At 45.5% G+C, this 17,711-nt stretch overlaps 1 protein-coding gene across 1 annotated transcript in view; it reads right to left on the reverse strand.

Annotated features, from left to right (window-relative positions):
• NRXN1 (neurexin 1) overlaps nt 1-17,711 on the reverse strand; it is a 1,090,172-nt gene that overhangs the window by 21,915 nt on the left and 1,050,546 nt on the right. The window contains 1 exon segment of the mRNA XM_044428877.1: nt 3,680-3,758. Coding sequence (XP_044284812.1) covers nt 3,680-3,758 — 79 coding nt within the window.

Genomic DNA, 17,711 nt, shown 5'->3' on the forward strand with positions numbered 1-17,711 from the left:
CCGAGATGGCTAGATGGAGGGGATGCAGTGGATGTGGTATACCTGGATTTCAGCAAGGCCTTTGACAAAGTGCCCCATGATATCCTGGTGGAGAAACTGAGCAGTTTTGGGATACACCAAAGCACTGTCCGGTGGATTAGGGCATGGTTGACTGACTGAAAGCAGAGGGTAACCATTAGTGGGGAATCATCGGGATGGTGGCCTGTGACAAGCAAGTACAGGTTAGGGGACAAGTGGCTGGAGAGCAGCACTTGTGAAAGGGACCTCAGGGTGCTGGTCGACTGCAGGCTAAACGTGAGTCAGCAGTGGGATGCGGTGGTCAAGAGGGCGAGCGCCACCCTTGGTTGCATAGCCAGAAGTGTGGCTTCTAGATCGAGAGAGGCATTAATATCACTCTATACGACTCTGGTGTGCCCACAACTGGAGTATTGTGTTCAGTTTTGGGCCCCTCATTACAGAAAGGATATAGCCAGGTTGGAGTCAGTGCAGCGTAGGGCCACAAGGTTGGTGGCCGGTTTGCAGGGAATGCCGAATGAGGCGAGACTGAGGGAACTGGGTCTTTTTCAGCCTGGAGAAGAGGAGACTCAGAGGGGACATGTTGGCAACATACAGGTATTTGAGGGGGTGTCACATGGAGGTGGGTAGAGACCTGTTCTCCGCTGCAGAGGAAGGCAGGACGCGCTCCAACGGAGCAAAGCTCAGGGAGCCAAGGTTCAATGTGGATGCCAGAAAGGACTTCCTGACAGTTAGGACCCCCAGGGTGTGGAATGGGCTTCCACAAGAGGTCGTTGAGGCCCATTGGTGTGGTTGTTCAAAGATAGGCTGGACATGGCATGTTGTGAGCAGAGCCGGCTGAAGCTGGGGGTCAGACTAGATGGCCTGGGAGACCCCTTCTGACTGTCTGTGTTTCTATGTTTCTAAGCTCCAAAATGAAAGCAGTGGTCCAGTTGGCTCAAAAGGAAGTCAGAGCAAATACCAAATGAAACTTTTGGTTATGTCAGTTGTGTTAAGGCAGAAGGGTGATGAGTTTTCAAGTTTTGTAGAAGCTGGTCTACTTCTCCAGAAGAATGGCAACCCTAAATGGTACTTTTGATTCCTGAAATGGCCCCAAGAGCCATCCAGTCTGACCTTAGCAGGAAAGAACATGATTACATGTTTAGAAATATGCATGGATTCTAGATCCCCCACATAGGAAGCAATGCTGCATACCACAGTTACATTGTCTTTAGATCCCTCTTTCTTCCTCTTGCAAGGTGGCTTAGAGAGTTCTCTGCTACAGCTTAATCCTCACAACTACCCTGCAAGGTAGGTTAGGCAGAGAGTGAGTGGCCTCAAAGGAGCTCCATGGCCAAGTAGGGATTAGAACCTGCGTCTCCCGGGTCCCCAGTGCAACACATGATGCCAAGCCCATAAGTATGGGAATCTCTGCACACCCACATGTTAGAATATATGGAAGAACATAGAAACTCAGAAACAGAGGGAGTCAGAAGGGGTCTCCAGGGCCATCTAGTCTGACCCCCAGCTCCAACCAGCTCCACTCATGACATGCCTTCCATGTGCATGTCCAGCCTCTCCTTGAACACCCACTGGACCACCTAGCACAGCATTCTGTTCCCAGCTGCATTCAATGTGATATTTCTGGGAGGTCCACCAGCACTGCCCTCTTCTCACCTTCTCCCATCTTGCAGGAATAGTCCTGAGATGAATATTGCTGCACAGCCCGGATGTCCCATTTAGATAGCATGAAAAATGCTCACTGACAGACCTGCTCTCCCTTTCACATTCCTCCAAATAATGGGAATACAACTTTGTGGTGCCATCCCCACCTGCATCCAGCAAAATATAGCAAGCTGTGCAGGGGTACACAACTTTGGGAGACCGCGAGCCACACTCTCTCCTGATTGCCTCTAGCACCCACCACAAGCTGCTCTCCTCTGCTGGAAGTGGCCGTTCGGTCACCTGGAGTAGTTGCGGAGACCAGTTCCCAGTGATTCTCCTGGAAAACGAGCTGCAGACTCCCTGTGCACCCAGTTTTTCAGCAGACTTGATGGTTCCCTGCAGAATTGTATTCCCTTAGCCCATTTAACCATTTAATTTGGTGAACTGTCATGGGAAGCAGCATATTCTGCTGGAAACATGGAATATGCCCCATTTTCTAGCTGAATGACTGGGAATCTGGCAGCTTGGCAGTGCAGGAGAAACCAGCAGGGGCTGCTTAGATAGGTCTTTTATCTGATCCAGCAGGATTCCTCATAGGATCTTCTGCTGATTATAGCAAGAGTGTCCTTTTCATGCATTTGCCTTTGAAGACACAGAAGCCCACTCTTTTAAAGGCCGTGCCTTTCCACGGCTTCACATTGTATCACACCAGTGTTGTAAATGGAGCTGCTGCTTTGTGAAGGGATACGTTCCAAAGATGTTCTGCACAGAGGTGCCGAGATGTCCTCTGACATGGGATGAACCAGTTACAAGAGATGTTCCAAAAAGTATATACATAGAAAGAAATCTACAATTGCTACTATCTAAAATGGAATAATTATTGAAGCTTTATGAAGTAGCCATATGTGCTTTAATAATTTCATCAGCAAAATCATTCCCGACAAACTGATTTTCGCCTACCATGGTTCAAGGATTGGAAGGCCCAATCAATTCTGACAGAGGCCCAAAAGATTTCCTGTTCCACAAAGTTCAGCTGTTTATATAAAAAGGTAACTCACCCACCTGGCTCTTAATAAACCAAGTGCACAGAGCAAGAAGTATGCACATATCGATGGCTTGTTCTAAGACCCCTTTTTAAAGCAGTGGAGCTCACTCTTAGCGCCTACCCCTGCTGCCCAGCCCATTTTAGTGAGTGACCCTGGGAATCACAACAAAACTTCTAGCTCCCAGTGAAAAACACACTGTCCCAGCTCAGGGGGCATGCCCACAAGTCTCTGAACTCAGCTCAAAGGGTCCCAGGCCTCCTGTGCAGAGGGGGAGGAGCTTGACTCCCTGCACCCCAGCCTCTGGCTCACTGCACCTCGGGTACAACTGTGTGCCAGTGTTATAGCACAGAGTTGGGCTAATTCTGGCCCTCTGGCTGTGGAGCCTTGGGCTGGGAGGGAGAGAAGCTGAGGAGCTGCCAGTACATGCTGTGTCCTGATCATCCCACACTCTTCCCCATGCCTGAGAATGCCCTCTCTCCCCTTCTTGAAGGCTACTTTTATGCCCTCAGAGAAGCTGCTGGTGCAGTTCTTGCAGTACCAGTTTTGAGGTGGAGAGGGGTTCTGGACATGACTCCCCAGGTCTCTCTCTCTGACCTCAGATCTGAAAATCTAAAGAATCCTATGTGCCCCTAGATGCTATCCAGGAGGCCATAGGATTGCTGCCACAAAATCACCCTAGGGCCTCCCCACACAGTCCCTAGTTTTCCAGTCCTAATGGACTCCATGGAGCTGTGAAAAAAGAAGACAGAGAAATGAAGCTTTCAGTCTTTCTGACTTGTAAACTTGAGGGTTTGTATGAGTTTTCCTACCCTCCTATAGGGCTGGCATGGGGCCCATCAGAGCTGCCACGAGAATGAGGCTCATCTTTTCTCCAGTGCCAGGATGAAGGCAGAAAGTGCCTCGCCTTGTCACTGCTGCATGCAAAGAATCAAAACAAAAAGAAAGTAATAGAAAAGTTGACTAACCTAACCCACCTGAGCTCGGCTCACAGGGATCGATGTCCTCATCATCGCTGGGACATTCAGCTGAGGCCACCAGGATATCATCTGTGGTCTGCAAAGAAAAGGGAGAGTCCATTGGAATTAGTCGATCTGGTCCAGCTCTCTGCTCACCACTGTTCTTGCCCGGGTTTGCCGTGATATCGAGACACTCATAACAACCTGTGTGTTTTTACAATGGTGAGGTAAGAATCTTTTTTTACTCAAGTTAAGCAAGGATTATGTCAGAGGTCCAGAGGGACAACTGCTGCTGCTCCCTTCCTCCGCGGCTGCAGCTACAGCTTCTCTCTCTCTTTGCTTAATTTGTTTCCTCTCCTCGATGCCGTCGCACTTGCTCAGCGTGCAAACTTCAGCTGGAAGGGAATCCTGAGAACTGCAAACCCCCTTTTCCGTCTGAAAATGCCTAGAATTGTACCCTTACAGTAAATCTTATGTAGGCCTACTCAGATGTAAGCCGCACTGACTGCAATGGGGCTTATTCCCAGGCAACTGTGCACAGGATTGCAATTTTAATCTCCTTTTCCATCTTTCTTGCATACATCCTTCTACCTCTAGAAAGCCCCCATCAGTCCATGAACATTTCTCTTTCTCTTCTGTTACACCCATTTTCATGATCTACAGACTCGGGGTGGGGGGGTGGGGAGGCAATTCCTGAAATTCACTAGCCACATCTCACCTGAACTTCTTTTATTTGATTCTTTCTTGCAATATCCTGGGTACTCTCAGCCAGTTCCCTGTCATGGAAGATTTTAGGGGATGGAATTGGTGGCCTTCCCACAGGGTTGTCCTATTGGGATGGCGCACCATCTTGCTTCTTGAGACAAGGACCAAGATGGCGCTCCATCCCATTGCACAAGAGACCTGGGCTGACCGCGCAGCCTTTCTTCGGCACCGACAGTGGCACAGTGTCCTCCGCCACACCGAAGGGAGCAGGGGTGCATGGGGAGCGCAGGGCAGCCTGTGGGCAAACACCCTTCTCCCCAGCTCCTTCTTCCCGCCACCCATCTGCCACTAGGGCAACATATGCCTTTCTGCCTCAGTGGTGCCGTTTTCCCAGTGCGCTCTTCAGTTCTCACTGGGGCAACGCACACTCTCTTTGGGTGGGGCCTCACCTTTTCTGCGCAAGCATCCAAGAATGCTGGCATATGGACCAGGGCATTTTTGGATGGCAGCTTCTTTAGCCCTGTGGAGGATTCCATTCCGCAGGACTCCTGCTCCAACCAGCAAATCCTCATGTTATACGAGGCCTTGCAACCGGAAGGGGAGGCTGCAGAAGCCCCACAGCATTCTTGAAAGCCTCCAGCATGGGAATTTGGATTTTGGCCCGAATACAGGAACAGAAAAGTCGATGCATTTGTGTGAACCTACTGAAGGGGTGATCAGACCTAGCTTGTTTTCACAGCTAGGGTTCAGCTGGGAAGTATGTGCAATAAAACCAGAGATGAGAGAATCTAGGATGGCTGAGCACGCTCAGATTCTCTGAATTTTACCTAGAAGCACAGTTTGGCTTGCCCCCATTTTAGTTTGCAAAATGTTTCTCATTTTGCTTGAGTGGGAAAGGCACATGTCTTTAGACACATTTTCTCCAAAAGGCGAACTTTCCGCATTGACTAGCGCATCAAGATGCATATTTATGTTGAAAAATGTGCATTTCAAAGTGCATTTAAATGCAATACATATCTATAGCCACACAGAGAGAGAGACACACAGAGAAAAATATTTTTCAAAGATGATCAAAAGGTTGGGAATGTGCAAACATTTTCCCAAAAAAACAAAGCAAAACAAAAAGTGCTTCCATTCACAGTTGCTAACAGGGGTTGCTAACAGGGCAAATTCAGATATTTTGAAAACAGGAACAAACTTCTGTGTATCTCTTAATACTGAGCATGTCCAGTGTGCACCACCTTCCCCAGAAAGTAATTACAGATTTCCTCAACAACTTTCTAAAACTATATTACTGTTTCTAAATATGCACATCACACAACCAATGCACATAGTTCATTATAAAGTAATGATTTAAATAAAACAGGTCCCTGCCCCATGGTGCTTACAATCCAAATTACATTGTTGGGGAAATAAGGTGAGGCTAGATTAGGCAAGTGTACAAGGAAAGAACATCAGTGCGCTGAGTTATAGATGTTCTGCAGTTACACAGTATGGATGTTTGCTGAGACAATAAATCCTACAACACTTAATAAGATTCCCTCACTAAGGGAATTTTACTTGTGTCCAGGAGTGCAGTGACAAGGCTTTATTCTGCCTGGGGGAGAAGAGGGGAAAGAAGCTTCCTAGCTTGGCTTCAGCCCTGGCCTTTCTCTTTTTGGGATTCAGCACTAGGCGCCTGCCATGATGTACAGTAGAGAGATGCCAATGCAGTGAGGAAAGAACAGCACGAAAGCGCGTGCTTTGCACACAAACCACCCTCAGACCCTGGCCTCTCCTCTGCCAGGAACTCAGGCAGCTGGGCTGAGGCAACTGGTGTACGGCAGGGAGGGGGATAATTTCATCCAACTCACTGGTTTTTAGAAGACCATGCTCAGATTTGCGAGTATCTATTTAACAGGGTGGAAAGTACCCGAGATTTAAAAATAATAATAAAAATCACGTGTGGGAGAAATGGGGTGGGGGAATACAAAGGAGGGAGTCTATGAATCCCAGTGCATTCAGCCATGTTTATGGTGCTCATGTGGGGTTGCCAGTCCTATTGCTTGAGAGACATGTCAGTTTTAACAGCTGCGTGAACTTGGCTAGTGAAGACGGGTGAGAATTTTGATTCGGATTGCTTTCCGTAAGCACTTACGGACATTTGGGTCGTTCCTGACGGCTCGACAGAGACGTCGACTCGCAAGAAAGAGTCAAATGTGCACAATGAGAATCAGACATTGGAACAAGGGGACTTACACTTGGGACCCAGTAACCTAACGGCCCCTCTGCAGCATGACTCTGGGACCACTGAGCAAATAGCCACCCCACAGCCTAATGATGAGGCTGCTGAACAGGTGGCTATTTGCTCAATACGTGGCAGCAAGGTAGGGCAGAATGCTGGGACCAGCCCTCACACTGGGAAGTTGGGCTCATGACCCTACGAAAGCGGGCCAGAGCCTGGGGAGCTGAGTCCCAGGAATCTGGCATTTTTTCAGCTCCAAAACAGATTCCTCATACATCCCTACCTAGAAGGGGGACGTGGGTGCAGTAGCACTCTTCTTCCAGTGCTCTTGAACAACTGCCTCTGGCGGTAACATCATGAATAGCAGGCACTGACAACCTTATCGCCTACAGATTTGTCTCATCCCCTTTCCAAGCCATCCAAGCTGGTGGCCATCACTACATCCCGTGCTTCAAATTCAGTTGGGAAGCCCCTGGTGCTCAGCGCCATGGCATGATGCTAGGCTCCAGCAGTATCGTCTTCAGCAGCTTTATGACAGAGAGGCAAAACATGGCTCCTTTTGTGTTTGGTGTAGCAGTTCCCAATGCTTTGGGATGCTGCAGATGGGAAAGAATTTGCTTGGATTTTTTTTTTTTTTTGTATTAAAAAGTTACATTTCTTCCTAAAAAGGGTGGAAAGAACTTGAGATTTAGAAAAAATAAGAATGTAGGAAAAAATGTCCATCCTTCTGTAAGTCTGCTTTGTATTTGTTCTATGCTTTCACAGTCTACCCAGAAAATATACATTATTGAATGCATTAGACAGACAGACAGACAGACAAGCACATAATCCTGCTGAGACGTTGGAGAGCTATCAGTCAAGGTACAGATAATCCAAAACCAGCTGGGGAAAGATCTAAATACAAGGTGGCATATAAGTCAATTCGCTTCATGCGTGGCATTAAAAGGAAGCCAAGAAAGCATCCAACCTCCGTCTACCTTTCCAGCTGCAAAGAAAAAACAAAATGAGCACCAGTGAACTTCATGCGATGACTGAAGCTGACAGCAGCATTTTTCCTGTGCTTTAATTTCCTCTCCTTTTAATTAGAAGGTGAAAGATGGAGGAAAGATCTGCTTGGTGTAAATGAATTCTGGTTGCTATTAGGAGCGCCCATGATAAACGTCCATGATTTGCGGGGCAGCTGCTCTGAGAGTTTTCATTAAAGGAGGATTTAAAAGGCAAAGAAGAATCCCTCTCTTTGCCACCATGGTGTAATGGGATGACATACAGAGAGATATAATCATAGCAATGCATGCTTGGATTAAGATACCTCTTGGGCGACTGGTCAAATTCACCTTAGCATTATCCTCTGTTCATTTTTCTCTGAGAGTTAAAAAAAAGACAGGGTCAGAGACAGGTGTGTTAGTCTGATTTGCCTTTTACTGGTGCTTTTTTCCTTTGTGTATTAATATAGGTAAATGCCACACCTTCTGAATGTAGGTGTGGACCCAAGAATTATACAGAAGGAAAACTATAGGGAAAGAATCAGACAAAACATGGACATGGAGACGTGTGCATCCTACAATGAGTACACACACACAAAGACCAAGCTTGCCTCTTGTTTGTAGAAATATAAACCCCAAAAATTTTAATGAAGAGAGCCATCAGTGAATCATTGCAGAAAAGCAAGAACAGCAAAACAAAGGTAGCCTAATAAATAATAATAATATAATTAATGGATTTAAATTTTATAGCACTTACAGTGAATGTTTGTCAGTTGCCTAAGTGCCTTGCACTACATGGTCAGAATCACTTTTTATTGAACAATTGGGCTAAATATTCCATTATGTTTCTCCTCGGAAATTGTACAGTCAATACTATTTTTTTTAAATGAAAGTGGAAAATCAAGTGGAATAGTTTGGAAATTCCCTGGAGAAGGAGGCATCCATAGCTCAGTGCCTGCAGCCAAAGCCCTGGACTGGACACTGCTTCCTAATATTAGTCCAGGCTATTTATCTATTTAGCTTCCTAATGTCTAAGCTGACTGTTAGCAGGGTCTTTCCCATCAGTCACTGTGTAATCTTTTCCCTGCAGGGGCCAGCAAGTGAATCTGGGAAGTCCAGATGCAAAGGACATAGTCTCGCATTGTGCAGGGTACTTTTGGTCTCAAACCTGGGTTGGTTGACCTGTCACTGTGGAATAGCCTTGTAATCTGTGCAAGCTTCCAACATTAACAAGATAAAAAGGGTTGCTGATGTTCGAATAGCCAAGGCTATTTCTAACAGCAGAGGTGGATGTCTGTCTTGCTTTTTAGGAAATGGTTCTCAGGAAAGTTCTCAGTGAGAAGTCTCTGAATTTCTACAGATCAAACACAGTGAAGGGTGGAAGCACAGAATCTGGACATTTCTCCTACATGAGTAGTTCAAGCATTAACCTTAAGTCACAGCATTAGGACACATGAAAGGAGAGTCCACTGAATCAGAGAAATACATTCTCGAAGTTCTGCAGCAGCCCATATAGCATATTTTTAACTACAGCTATATTACAGACATAAATACATTTCTGTTAGTGAAATCATTGGATGTAGACACTGGCCTACCACAGAAAAACAGTCTAATGCATGTGAAGATGCTTTCCAATGCTAACTTTGTTGGAAAAACAATGGTGGTTACATCATCAAAGAATGTTTCTGCATTGCTGTCCCATGGCGATAGGTTGGTTCTCCTGCATTCACTTTCTGCATATGGGATCCTTGCAGGCAGCTGGATAGCCATGGTGTGAGCAGAATGCTGGATGAAATGCACCTTTGAACTAATCCATCATGGCCTCTGCAAGTTCTCAGTGCTACACAGGCATTCTCTGAATGCATTAGAAGCGGCCACCTGGGTAGACTTGTGCGCTTTTTTAGTGGAGAACCACACAAGCAATAAATCAACGAATGCCCCTGCCTTTCATGAATGAACTGCTCTGGGACCATGTACCATTTATCAGACACATTGGGGGCAACCGGTGCATGTCTACACACATGGGCAAAATATCCACAATGGTGGGATCTTGGCCCAATTTGCGCATGTGGAGAACCCTCTGATGGAGATGCAGAAGGCAGGGGACATGGCAACTGGGTGTCATGCTCAGTCTGGTGCCTGCCAATATGTGTTGGAAAATGTATTGAAGAACGTTATCTAAACCTTTCCAAGCATCTCCCTGACCACGAATCTTGCATCCTTGCATCTATCCATGGTTCTGGTACATGCAGACTCACTGAGCAAACTCTGGGAATGCCTGAATTTGTCAGTTTAGCTTTCCCATTTGTTTGTTTGTTTTTTAAATTCAGGTATTTCCCATCCCCAATACAAAGAAAGTTGCAGATTCTGACACGGTCTGACCAAAACCAAAATGAAAGGAATTTCTTACCCATCTGCACCAACCAAATGCAATAAATCCAGCTGTTCCTCACATTTGGAACCTGCCTGACATGCAGATGCTAAAGATGAGCAGGCTAAGCAGAAAAAAAGGAGGTGGCACCCTCTGTTCATAAGCAACATGGCTGAATAAGCAGGAATTCAGTTCCAGGCTTTTACAAGCAAAGTATTCAGCATCCATGAGCCCAGGGAGGCAACACAGCCAGTTTTGGTTCCTCCCACATTTGAATATTGTGAGTTTTACTCAGTTTCTTCCCATCTCTTATGTGAAGCAATTTGTGATGTTTAAAGAACTCCTTCTCAAAACTGAACTGAGACAAACTTCATGCTGATCCCCGCTAAGCTTTGTTTCAACACCACAGCAGAAAATCAGAGCGCCTCTTTCGTGAAGTAGTTGCTATTTCATTTAAATTGATTTACCCTCTTGCTGCTGAACTTGTACGATGGAGGAGCGCATGACATTCACAGCTCTGCCTCTAAAGGATGGTGCATTATTAAGTTATCATGGATATGGAAGTATTCTTTCTAATCCTCGGCGGAGTCCAAGGCAGCAATGCATACATAAGTTTTCTCTTCCATCATTTCTAATCCTAGCACGACTGACTGCTCAGGGATTCTAATTTTATCTACTCCTACATTTCTATCTTTCTCTCTTTTCTTGCAAGGAACCCAGGGTAGCTTGCCTGATTCTCCCACTCTCCCTTTTTTCCTCCAAACAACCCTGTAAGGTAGGTCATGCTGATAGACCATATTTAGCCAGTGAACTTTCCAGCTGTCTGGGAACTAGAACCGGGGTTTCCCTGGGTCCCGGTTCCACAGACCCCACTGCTCCCTCAGATCCTAGTCCTGTGCCGTGACCAAGACAACACACTGGCCCTACACAACACATTTCTCTGGATTTTATGTGGATGCCCACATAAGTGGGGGGAACAATGGAGGCAGCTGTCTGCTTCTCCAGTTCTGCAAGACATTTTTGGTCATCTAGCAATGGCCTTTTGAAGGGAAAGTGAAGGAGCCTGGAGAGGCCTCAGAAGAGCTCATAGCCCAGCTGCCGCATCTCTTCTCCTCCCCACCCCTTTGCCCCGCTCAGCTAATGTAGTCCCTTTCAACCAGCTGCAAGAGGAAGCTGCTCGAATCTCCAATTCCCAAGTCCAAGTTTGGAGCACTTTAACAGCAAGCCTGCACGCAACACTCATTTTACGATTTGATGCTGCTATAAATACTGAATGCACATTTGGTCACATTTCAAACGTGTGCGATTTTGTGCATGCCCCTTCCTTTGGTTTACTGGTGGAGTTTTTTGATTGTGTGAAGTCCCAAACTTAAATACTGGAAGTGAAAGTAGCTGCTTGCATCTTTTGGTGCGATGTTCCTGTTTGCATCTGGACAAATTACATTCCTGAGCTGTAAGATAAATTTGCTGAAAGCGAATACCTGGATTTTAAAAGGAAAAAAAGAAGCTTAACTGATAGAATTTCTAGCAGAAACCAACAGGGTATGAAAAATTAGGATGGCGTTCATGTGGGAAAAAAACTTACAAAATTTCATTTCAGGGGCTAGATGAACTGAGCAATTTTCTCATCAAGACTGTGTAATTTAAATTTAATTTACTGTGTGTTAAAGCTGATCGCTGACTGGCTGTTGAGACAGCAGTAGAAAGAAAACTCAAATATGTCACATTAATCAATCCTATTCTTCAGTTTCGTTCTTCCTGGCACTTCTAACCTTCTCATGTACAGTAAAACTCATCTGTCTGCACCCCAGCAAGAGACAAAAAGCTGTACTAATCTTTGCTACTAAATGCAAAACCATCTATATACCTGTCAGAGTCTTCCATCCGTCATCTGCTTGGATACTACACTCAACCTCTGGGGCCTTCCTGCAAGTGCCAACTCCGAGGAAGGCTTGGAGGGTAGCAAGAAGGCAGGGCTTTCTCTGTGGTGGCCCCCATCTAAGGAACGATCTCCCCACCTTGGCCTGCCTGGTGCCAAACCTGTCATCCTTCAGGCGCCAGTTTAGGCTGGACATGCACATGGTGGGCAGTCATGAGCAGAACCAGCTGGAGCCGGGGGTCAGACCGAAAGGCCCAGAAGGCCCCCTCTGACTCGCTGTGCTTCTCTGCTTGCATGCTGCTATGATTCCATACAAATCCACTGGATTCCCTGGGCTCAGCCCCTGGGACTTTGTGGAGGCCCAGGGTCGGTGTTTCTGGTGAGTGCACCCACTGTCCGTGGGCTGCTTGCTAGGAATTGAGCCCTACATACTGCACAGCCAGTGCTACTCACGCACCAGAGCAGCTGCTCAAATGGTGGCCACTCCTTGCGCAGGAGAAGGCTGGTCATGGGGCACTTGGTTGCGAGGAACTTTCCAGGAAAGCAACACTTCCCCTCTGCCCCAGCTGGAGCCACCGTTTGGGCTGCTGTTGCTGATGAAGAAGAAGGTTACCATTTGTGCAGCTGGGGCTCAGTAAGAGTCCGTGGACTTCCTCTCGGCTCAGCTCCCTGGAGGCCTGGCCAAGCACAAGAGGAAGCCACAAATGCTTGGAGGGACAGATTCCAACAGGGTGCATCCCATCCCTAATGGGCATTGTGTGTGGATGGTCTGAGCATCTCTGGATACGGATGAGGAGGACCTCAGATGGAACGTCTGGAGAGCTGCTGCCCATCATCACAGATCACATTGAGACAGATGCCTTCCAATGCCAGCTAAGTCCGTGGTCAAGGGATGACACATTGCCCTCATTGGCACAGTGTGCAAACAGACTTAGCCAGAACCATCAACAGCAGCTGCTCTTCTTGGTGCCACCTGGATCGCCATGTCTTGCATCCTTCTTGTTCCCTTGTATTGGAGACAGCCTTCCAAAACAAAATGTCAAAATAAAACTCTGGAGAGCTCTCTTTGAATATACACTTCTGCACTTATCCTTCTGAAACTTTGCAGTTTTTTTTTAAACTTAGGGACATGACTTAGGCTGCCTGTCATTTTCAAAAGAATGGTCCATGAGGAACCCAAAGGAATAAGCATGTCCTCTTTTGGATCTTCCTGAAATGTCAAGTTGCTCTTTTGTATGACCCTCCCACGACTCTCATTCTGAAATTTGTCAGTTTTGATCCCCTCAGGAGGGCTGATGATTTGTGCAAATCCTATCCAATCTTTTCCAGAAATAATAATGCTATAAAAGGTTATCAGCAGTACCCTTAAAAAATCAAAATATAAAGGAGCCCATCACAAAAATTTCTGGACTATTTCTTTGACATCCGTCAGGTGTTATCTCCTCCCCAGGGTCTCTTGCACCTGCCACTGGAATCCAGTTCTCACTCAGAGAGAGCAGAAAAGTTATAGCAAGTTTTGAATTGCCCAGGACAGTTTTGAGAAGCATGAAGCAACCTACTTCCAAACCTGAGCTCACGCTCTGTACAGAGTGGAAGCAAAATGACTACAAATCAGCCCAAGTAGACCATTGTTTTTAGTACTCAGTGGGGCCGGAGTTAAAATGGGAGGCTGATGCACATCCTCACTTTATACAATATTTTGTATTATGAACTGAATGGATAATTTCCTCTTTCTCTCTCCATTGCAAAACCACCCACCCCATTTCTGGCAAGTATTACGTCTATCTGTTAAGAATAATATGTATGTGTAGGTCATTCATCTTCCACTGCCTCTTCTTTCTAGTCCCGTCACCCCTAAACAGTAGCCATTTGGACTCATGGGACTTGAAGCCTCAAAGGTCTGGAGGGTGCCAGGCTGGGGAAGGTTGCACCACAATATATATATATATATATATATATATATATATATATATATATATATATATTTGCAGGGGGCGTTGCTCAGGAACACCTTCTTGTGGAGGCTAAGAAAAGGTGGCTGTCCTGTCCAGCCGTTCCACAGAGAATTCCTCTTTGGGCAAGGTACTGAAACAGAAGCCATTAAAGTGGAAGAACAAAGGCAGTATAAAGACATAGAGATGGCATCCTTCAGAAAGCCTAGCATATTGAAGTTAATCTTTTTAAAATTAAAAGATGACTGAGAATCGTAGCTGTATGTGTCCAAAATAATTTCGTAGAGGATTATGGTCGACGTATTGCATCTATCAAATGCACTTAATGTCCTGGTACGAACAGAGGATACTTAATAACAACAACATCGGTATTATATTGTTTTTCACGAATTGGAATTTCATAAGGCACATGCTTAGATAATCCATCAACGATCCCTTTTCCGTCGTACTGACTGTACTAGTCCTACACTGAACACTGATCTGGCTTAGCCAGTAGCGCTTTCTTTTGCTTCCACCGTTTACTGCTGTTTCAGCCTTAACAGGGTCCATGAATGGGGATGAGTAACCAGGCAATGTTCAAGCTTGCCGAAGTCCTCTGAAGTCTTCATCAAAGTTTGTTTTATCTTGTTTGCATTCCCAAATATAAGCATCCTTTTTTTCCTTCTGACAAATTGTGCCTTTTGGAAGTGCACAATTTTAACTCAAGTGAAAATATGTGCAAATAGAACACTGACCTCTGCCTTGACCAGGCTCTCAAGACCTTTGCTGGTGTCATAACTTGTACTACCATCTCTCTCTCACACACACACTCACACACACAAGAACAAGCTGATGAAGAAAAAAGAATCCGTGCTCCAACCTTTCTACCCCCAAATCCTTCCATTTCAGAAGTTCTCCTTCTCCTGGAGAAATTCTGTGAAATCATTTCCCCCAACACTACCAAATTCTCTGTCCACAAATGGGTGGCCAAGTTTGAGAGAACATCTGTGCAATATTCTAGTCCAACTGTCACAAAAGTTAGTTTTATCAATGATGTCGAGTTTTCAAGCACGGGTATTTATGGATGGATGGATGGATGGATGGATGAAAACCATTGTAAAAGGAAAGCAAAAGAAAATCGTGACTGGAACCAAGAACTTCGTAACATAGCTGCAACAGTTTCCCAAGCATCCACTCTGTGACGAACATAGACCACGGCATGTTGAATTGAATGACACAATTCCCACTGATTTTGATAATCATAGAATAATAGAATAGCAGAGTTAGAAGGAGCCAAGCAGGCTGACAGGTCCAACCCCCTTCTGTTACAAGACACCAATTTATACCATTCCACTCAGATGCCTGTCCAGTTTTTTCTGGAATGTCTCTAGTGTGGGAGAGCCCATGACCTCTCTTGGCAACTGGTTCCACTTTCATATTGCTCTGACAGTGTCATTTTCCTGATGTCCAGCCTGAATCTGGGTTGTTGAAACTTGAACTGATTATTCTTTGTCCTACACTCTGGGATGAGTGAGATGTTGTCCTTCCTGTTTGTGACAGCCTTCAGGTACTTGTAGAATGTTATCATGTTAATAATAATAACAATATCATATCCCCCTTCAGTTTTCTTTTCTCAAGGCTGAACATACCCAGTTCTCTCACTTTCTCATCATCATTTTTGTAGCCCTCCTCTGAAACCTTTCCCATTTTTCTATATATTTCTTAAATTTTGGTGCCCAGAGATGGACACACTATTTTAGATGAGGTCTGACCAGATGGGGTCTGACTTACTTCTCATGATTTGGATGTGATACTTCCGTTAATGCATCCCAAAATAGCACGTGCCCTTTTTATGACTGCATTGCATTGTTAGCTGATATTTAGCCTGTTGTCCACAATAAATTCAAGGTCTTCTTCTTTTTCAGTGCTGTTAAGCCACATATTCCCATCTTTTATCAATGCATTTGGGTTCTTTTCCCTAGGTGGAGGACTTCGCACTTGTCCCTATTGACTCTCATTCTGTTTCTTTCAGCCCAGTGTTCAAGCTTCTCAAGATCGCCCTGGATCTTCTCTCTGTCCTCCAAGGTGTTCACTACTCTACCAAGTTTTCTATCATCTACAGATTTGATTACTGTTCCTTGAATTAGGCTATTAATAAAGATGTTGAAGAGAGTTGTGCCCAGAACTGAACCCTGCGGTACCCCACCAGTTACCTTCCTCCAGGTAGAGAAGGTACCCCTGATGAGCACTTCTTTAGAATAAATTTCTGTATCCTAGCTTATTTCTGTTCCTATTTCCATTTTGTTTTCTAATACAGGTTTCGGTTATGGACCAAGTCAAACACTTAGAAATATTTGCAAGCAGAAAGTGTTTGGCTCCCATCCTTTCTGTCTGTGCAACTACCATTAAAGCTGATGGAAGTTAGAAACACATGCACTGAAAAGCAGAATACATTTAATCGCTGTCCAATTAGAGCAGCAAGCTTCATTAGGCCAGCTGCTTTGGTAAAACCCATATTTGTTGAAATGGCTTCTGCTACTAGAAAGTTTTCACCCAGGTTTTGGACTGGTTAGTTTAATCAGGATTTTATTTCGTCCTGATAGCTCCCCTCCCACCTCTGATAGAAAAAGCAAGAACAGAGAAAGGCACTAATAGCAGAACCCCATTAGGATACACAGACACCTCATTTGTTTCCTGCTCCAAAGCACCACAATTAAGCTAGAATAGGTTGTCCAACAGCTTTGGAGGGCAGAAGGAACACGGAGACACCCTTTGCTAAGGCCCTCCCCTTGTCCAGCATAGGAAGGTTACAGGCATCCCTTTAGGATTGTGCCAGAAAGCTAATCTGAGGTCTTGCTTAAATCCTGTTCCATCTTACCTTTGTAGGAACAGTAATAATAAATACTTAAATAATAAAATAAATAATACACAGGGCAGTGGAAATCACTCTGGCTATTAAAATTTGTTGCAAGACCAGCTTGTATCTGGGTTACATTTTATTTCTGTAACAATTGATATTTAGGTTCTAACCCTACTGGAGGTTAAAATGAATACATGGCATTCAGTTCACTTTTCTTCTTTTGCTATTATCTTTTCTGATCTCAAATCTAGTAATAGCCACAAAGAGAGTTAGCAGAAAAAATCATAATCCCCACTCAAGATTTGCCCTACCACTACACATAGCTTCTTCTTGCATAATGCTCTGCCTCCCCTCTCCTCCCTTTTGTACCAGGGTTCATTTCCACAGAGCAGTCATGCTTCTCAATAGAAACACAGAAACAGAGCAAGTCAAAAGGGGTCACCTGGGCCATCTAGTCTGACCCCCAGCTCCAGTTGGCTCTGCTCATGACATGCTCACCATGTGCATGTCCAGCTTATCCTTGAACACCCACACCGATGGGGCCTCAACCACCTCCCGTGGAAGCCCATTCCATACCCTGGGGGTCCCAACTGTCTGGAAGTACTTCCTGGCTTCCAAATTGAATCTTGGTTCCCTGAGCTTGGCTTCACTGCAGGGGAAAATAGGTCTGGACCCACCTCTGTGTGACACCTATATGTTGCCAACAGATCCCCTTGGAGTCTCCTCTTTTCTAGGCTAAAAAGACCCACTGCCATCAGTCTTGCCTCATACGGCTTCCCCCACAATCCAGCCACATCCATGTGATCCTACACTGAGCCAATTCTAACTTGGCTGTATCTCTCCTGTAGTGTGGAGCCTAGAAGTGAGCACAATACTCCAGTTGTGGGCACACCAGAGTCATAAAGAGTGGCAGTAATATCTCTTTGATCGAGAAGCCACGCTTATGGCTAAGCATCCAAGAGTGGCATTCGCCCTCTTGACCAACGCATCACACTGTTGACTCATGTTTAGCCTGCTGTTGACAAGTACCTCAAGAACCCTTTTACAAGTGCTGCTCTCCAGCCGCTTGTCCCCCATCCTGTACCTGTAACACCTAT

The sequence above is a fragment of the Varanus komodoensis genome, unplaced genomic scaffold, assembly GCF_004798865.1.
Source record: "Varanus komodoensis strain SLA01 unplaced genomic scaffold, ASM479886v1 scaffold2, whole genome shotgun sequence".
Lineage (NCBI taxonomy): Eukaryota > Metazoa > Chordata > Lepidosauria > Squamata > Varanidae > Varanus > Varanus komodoensis.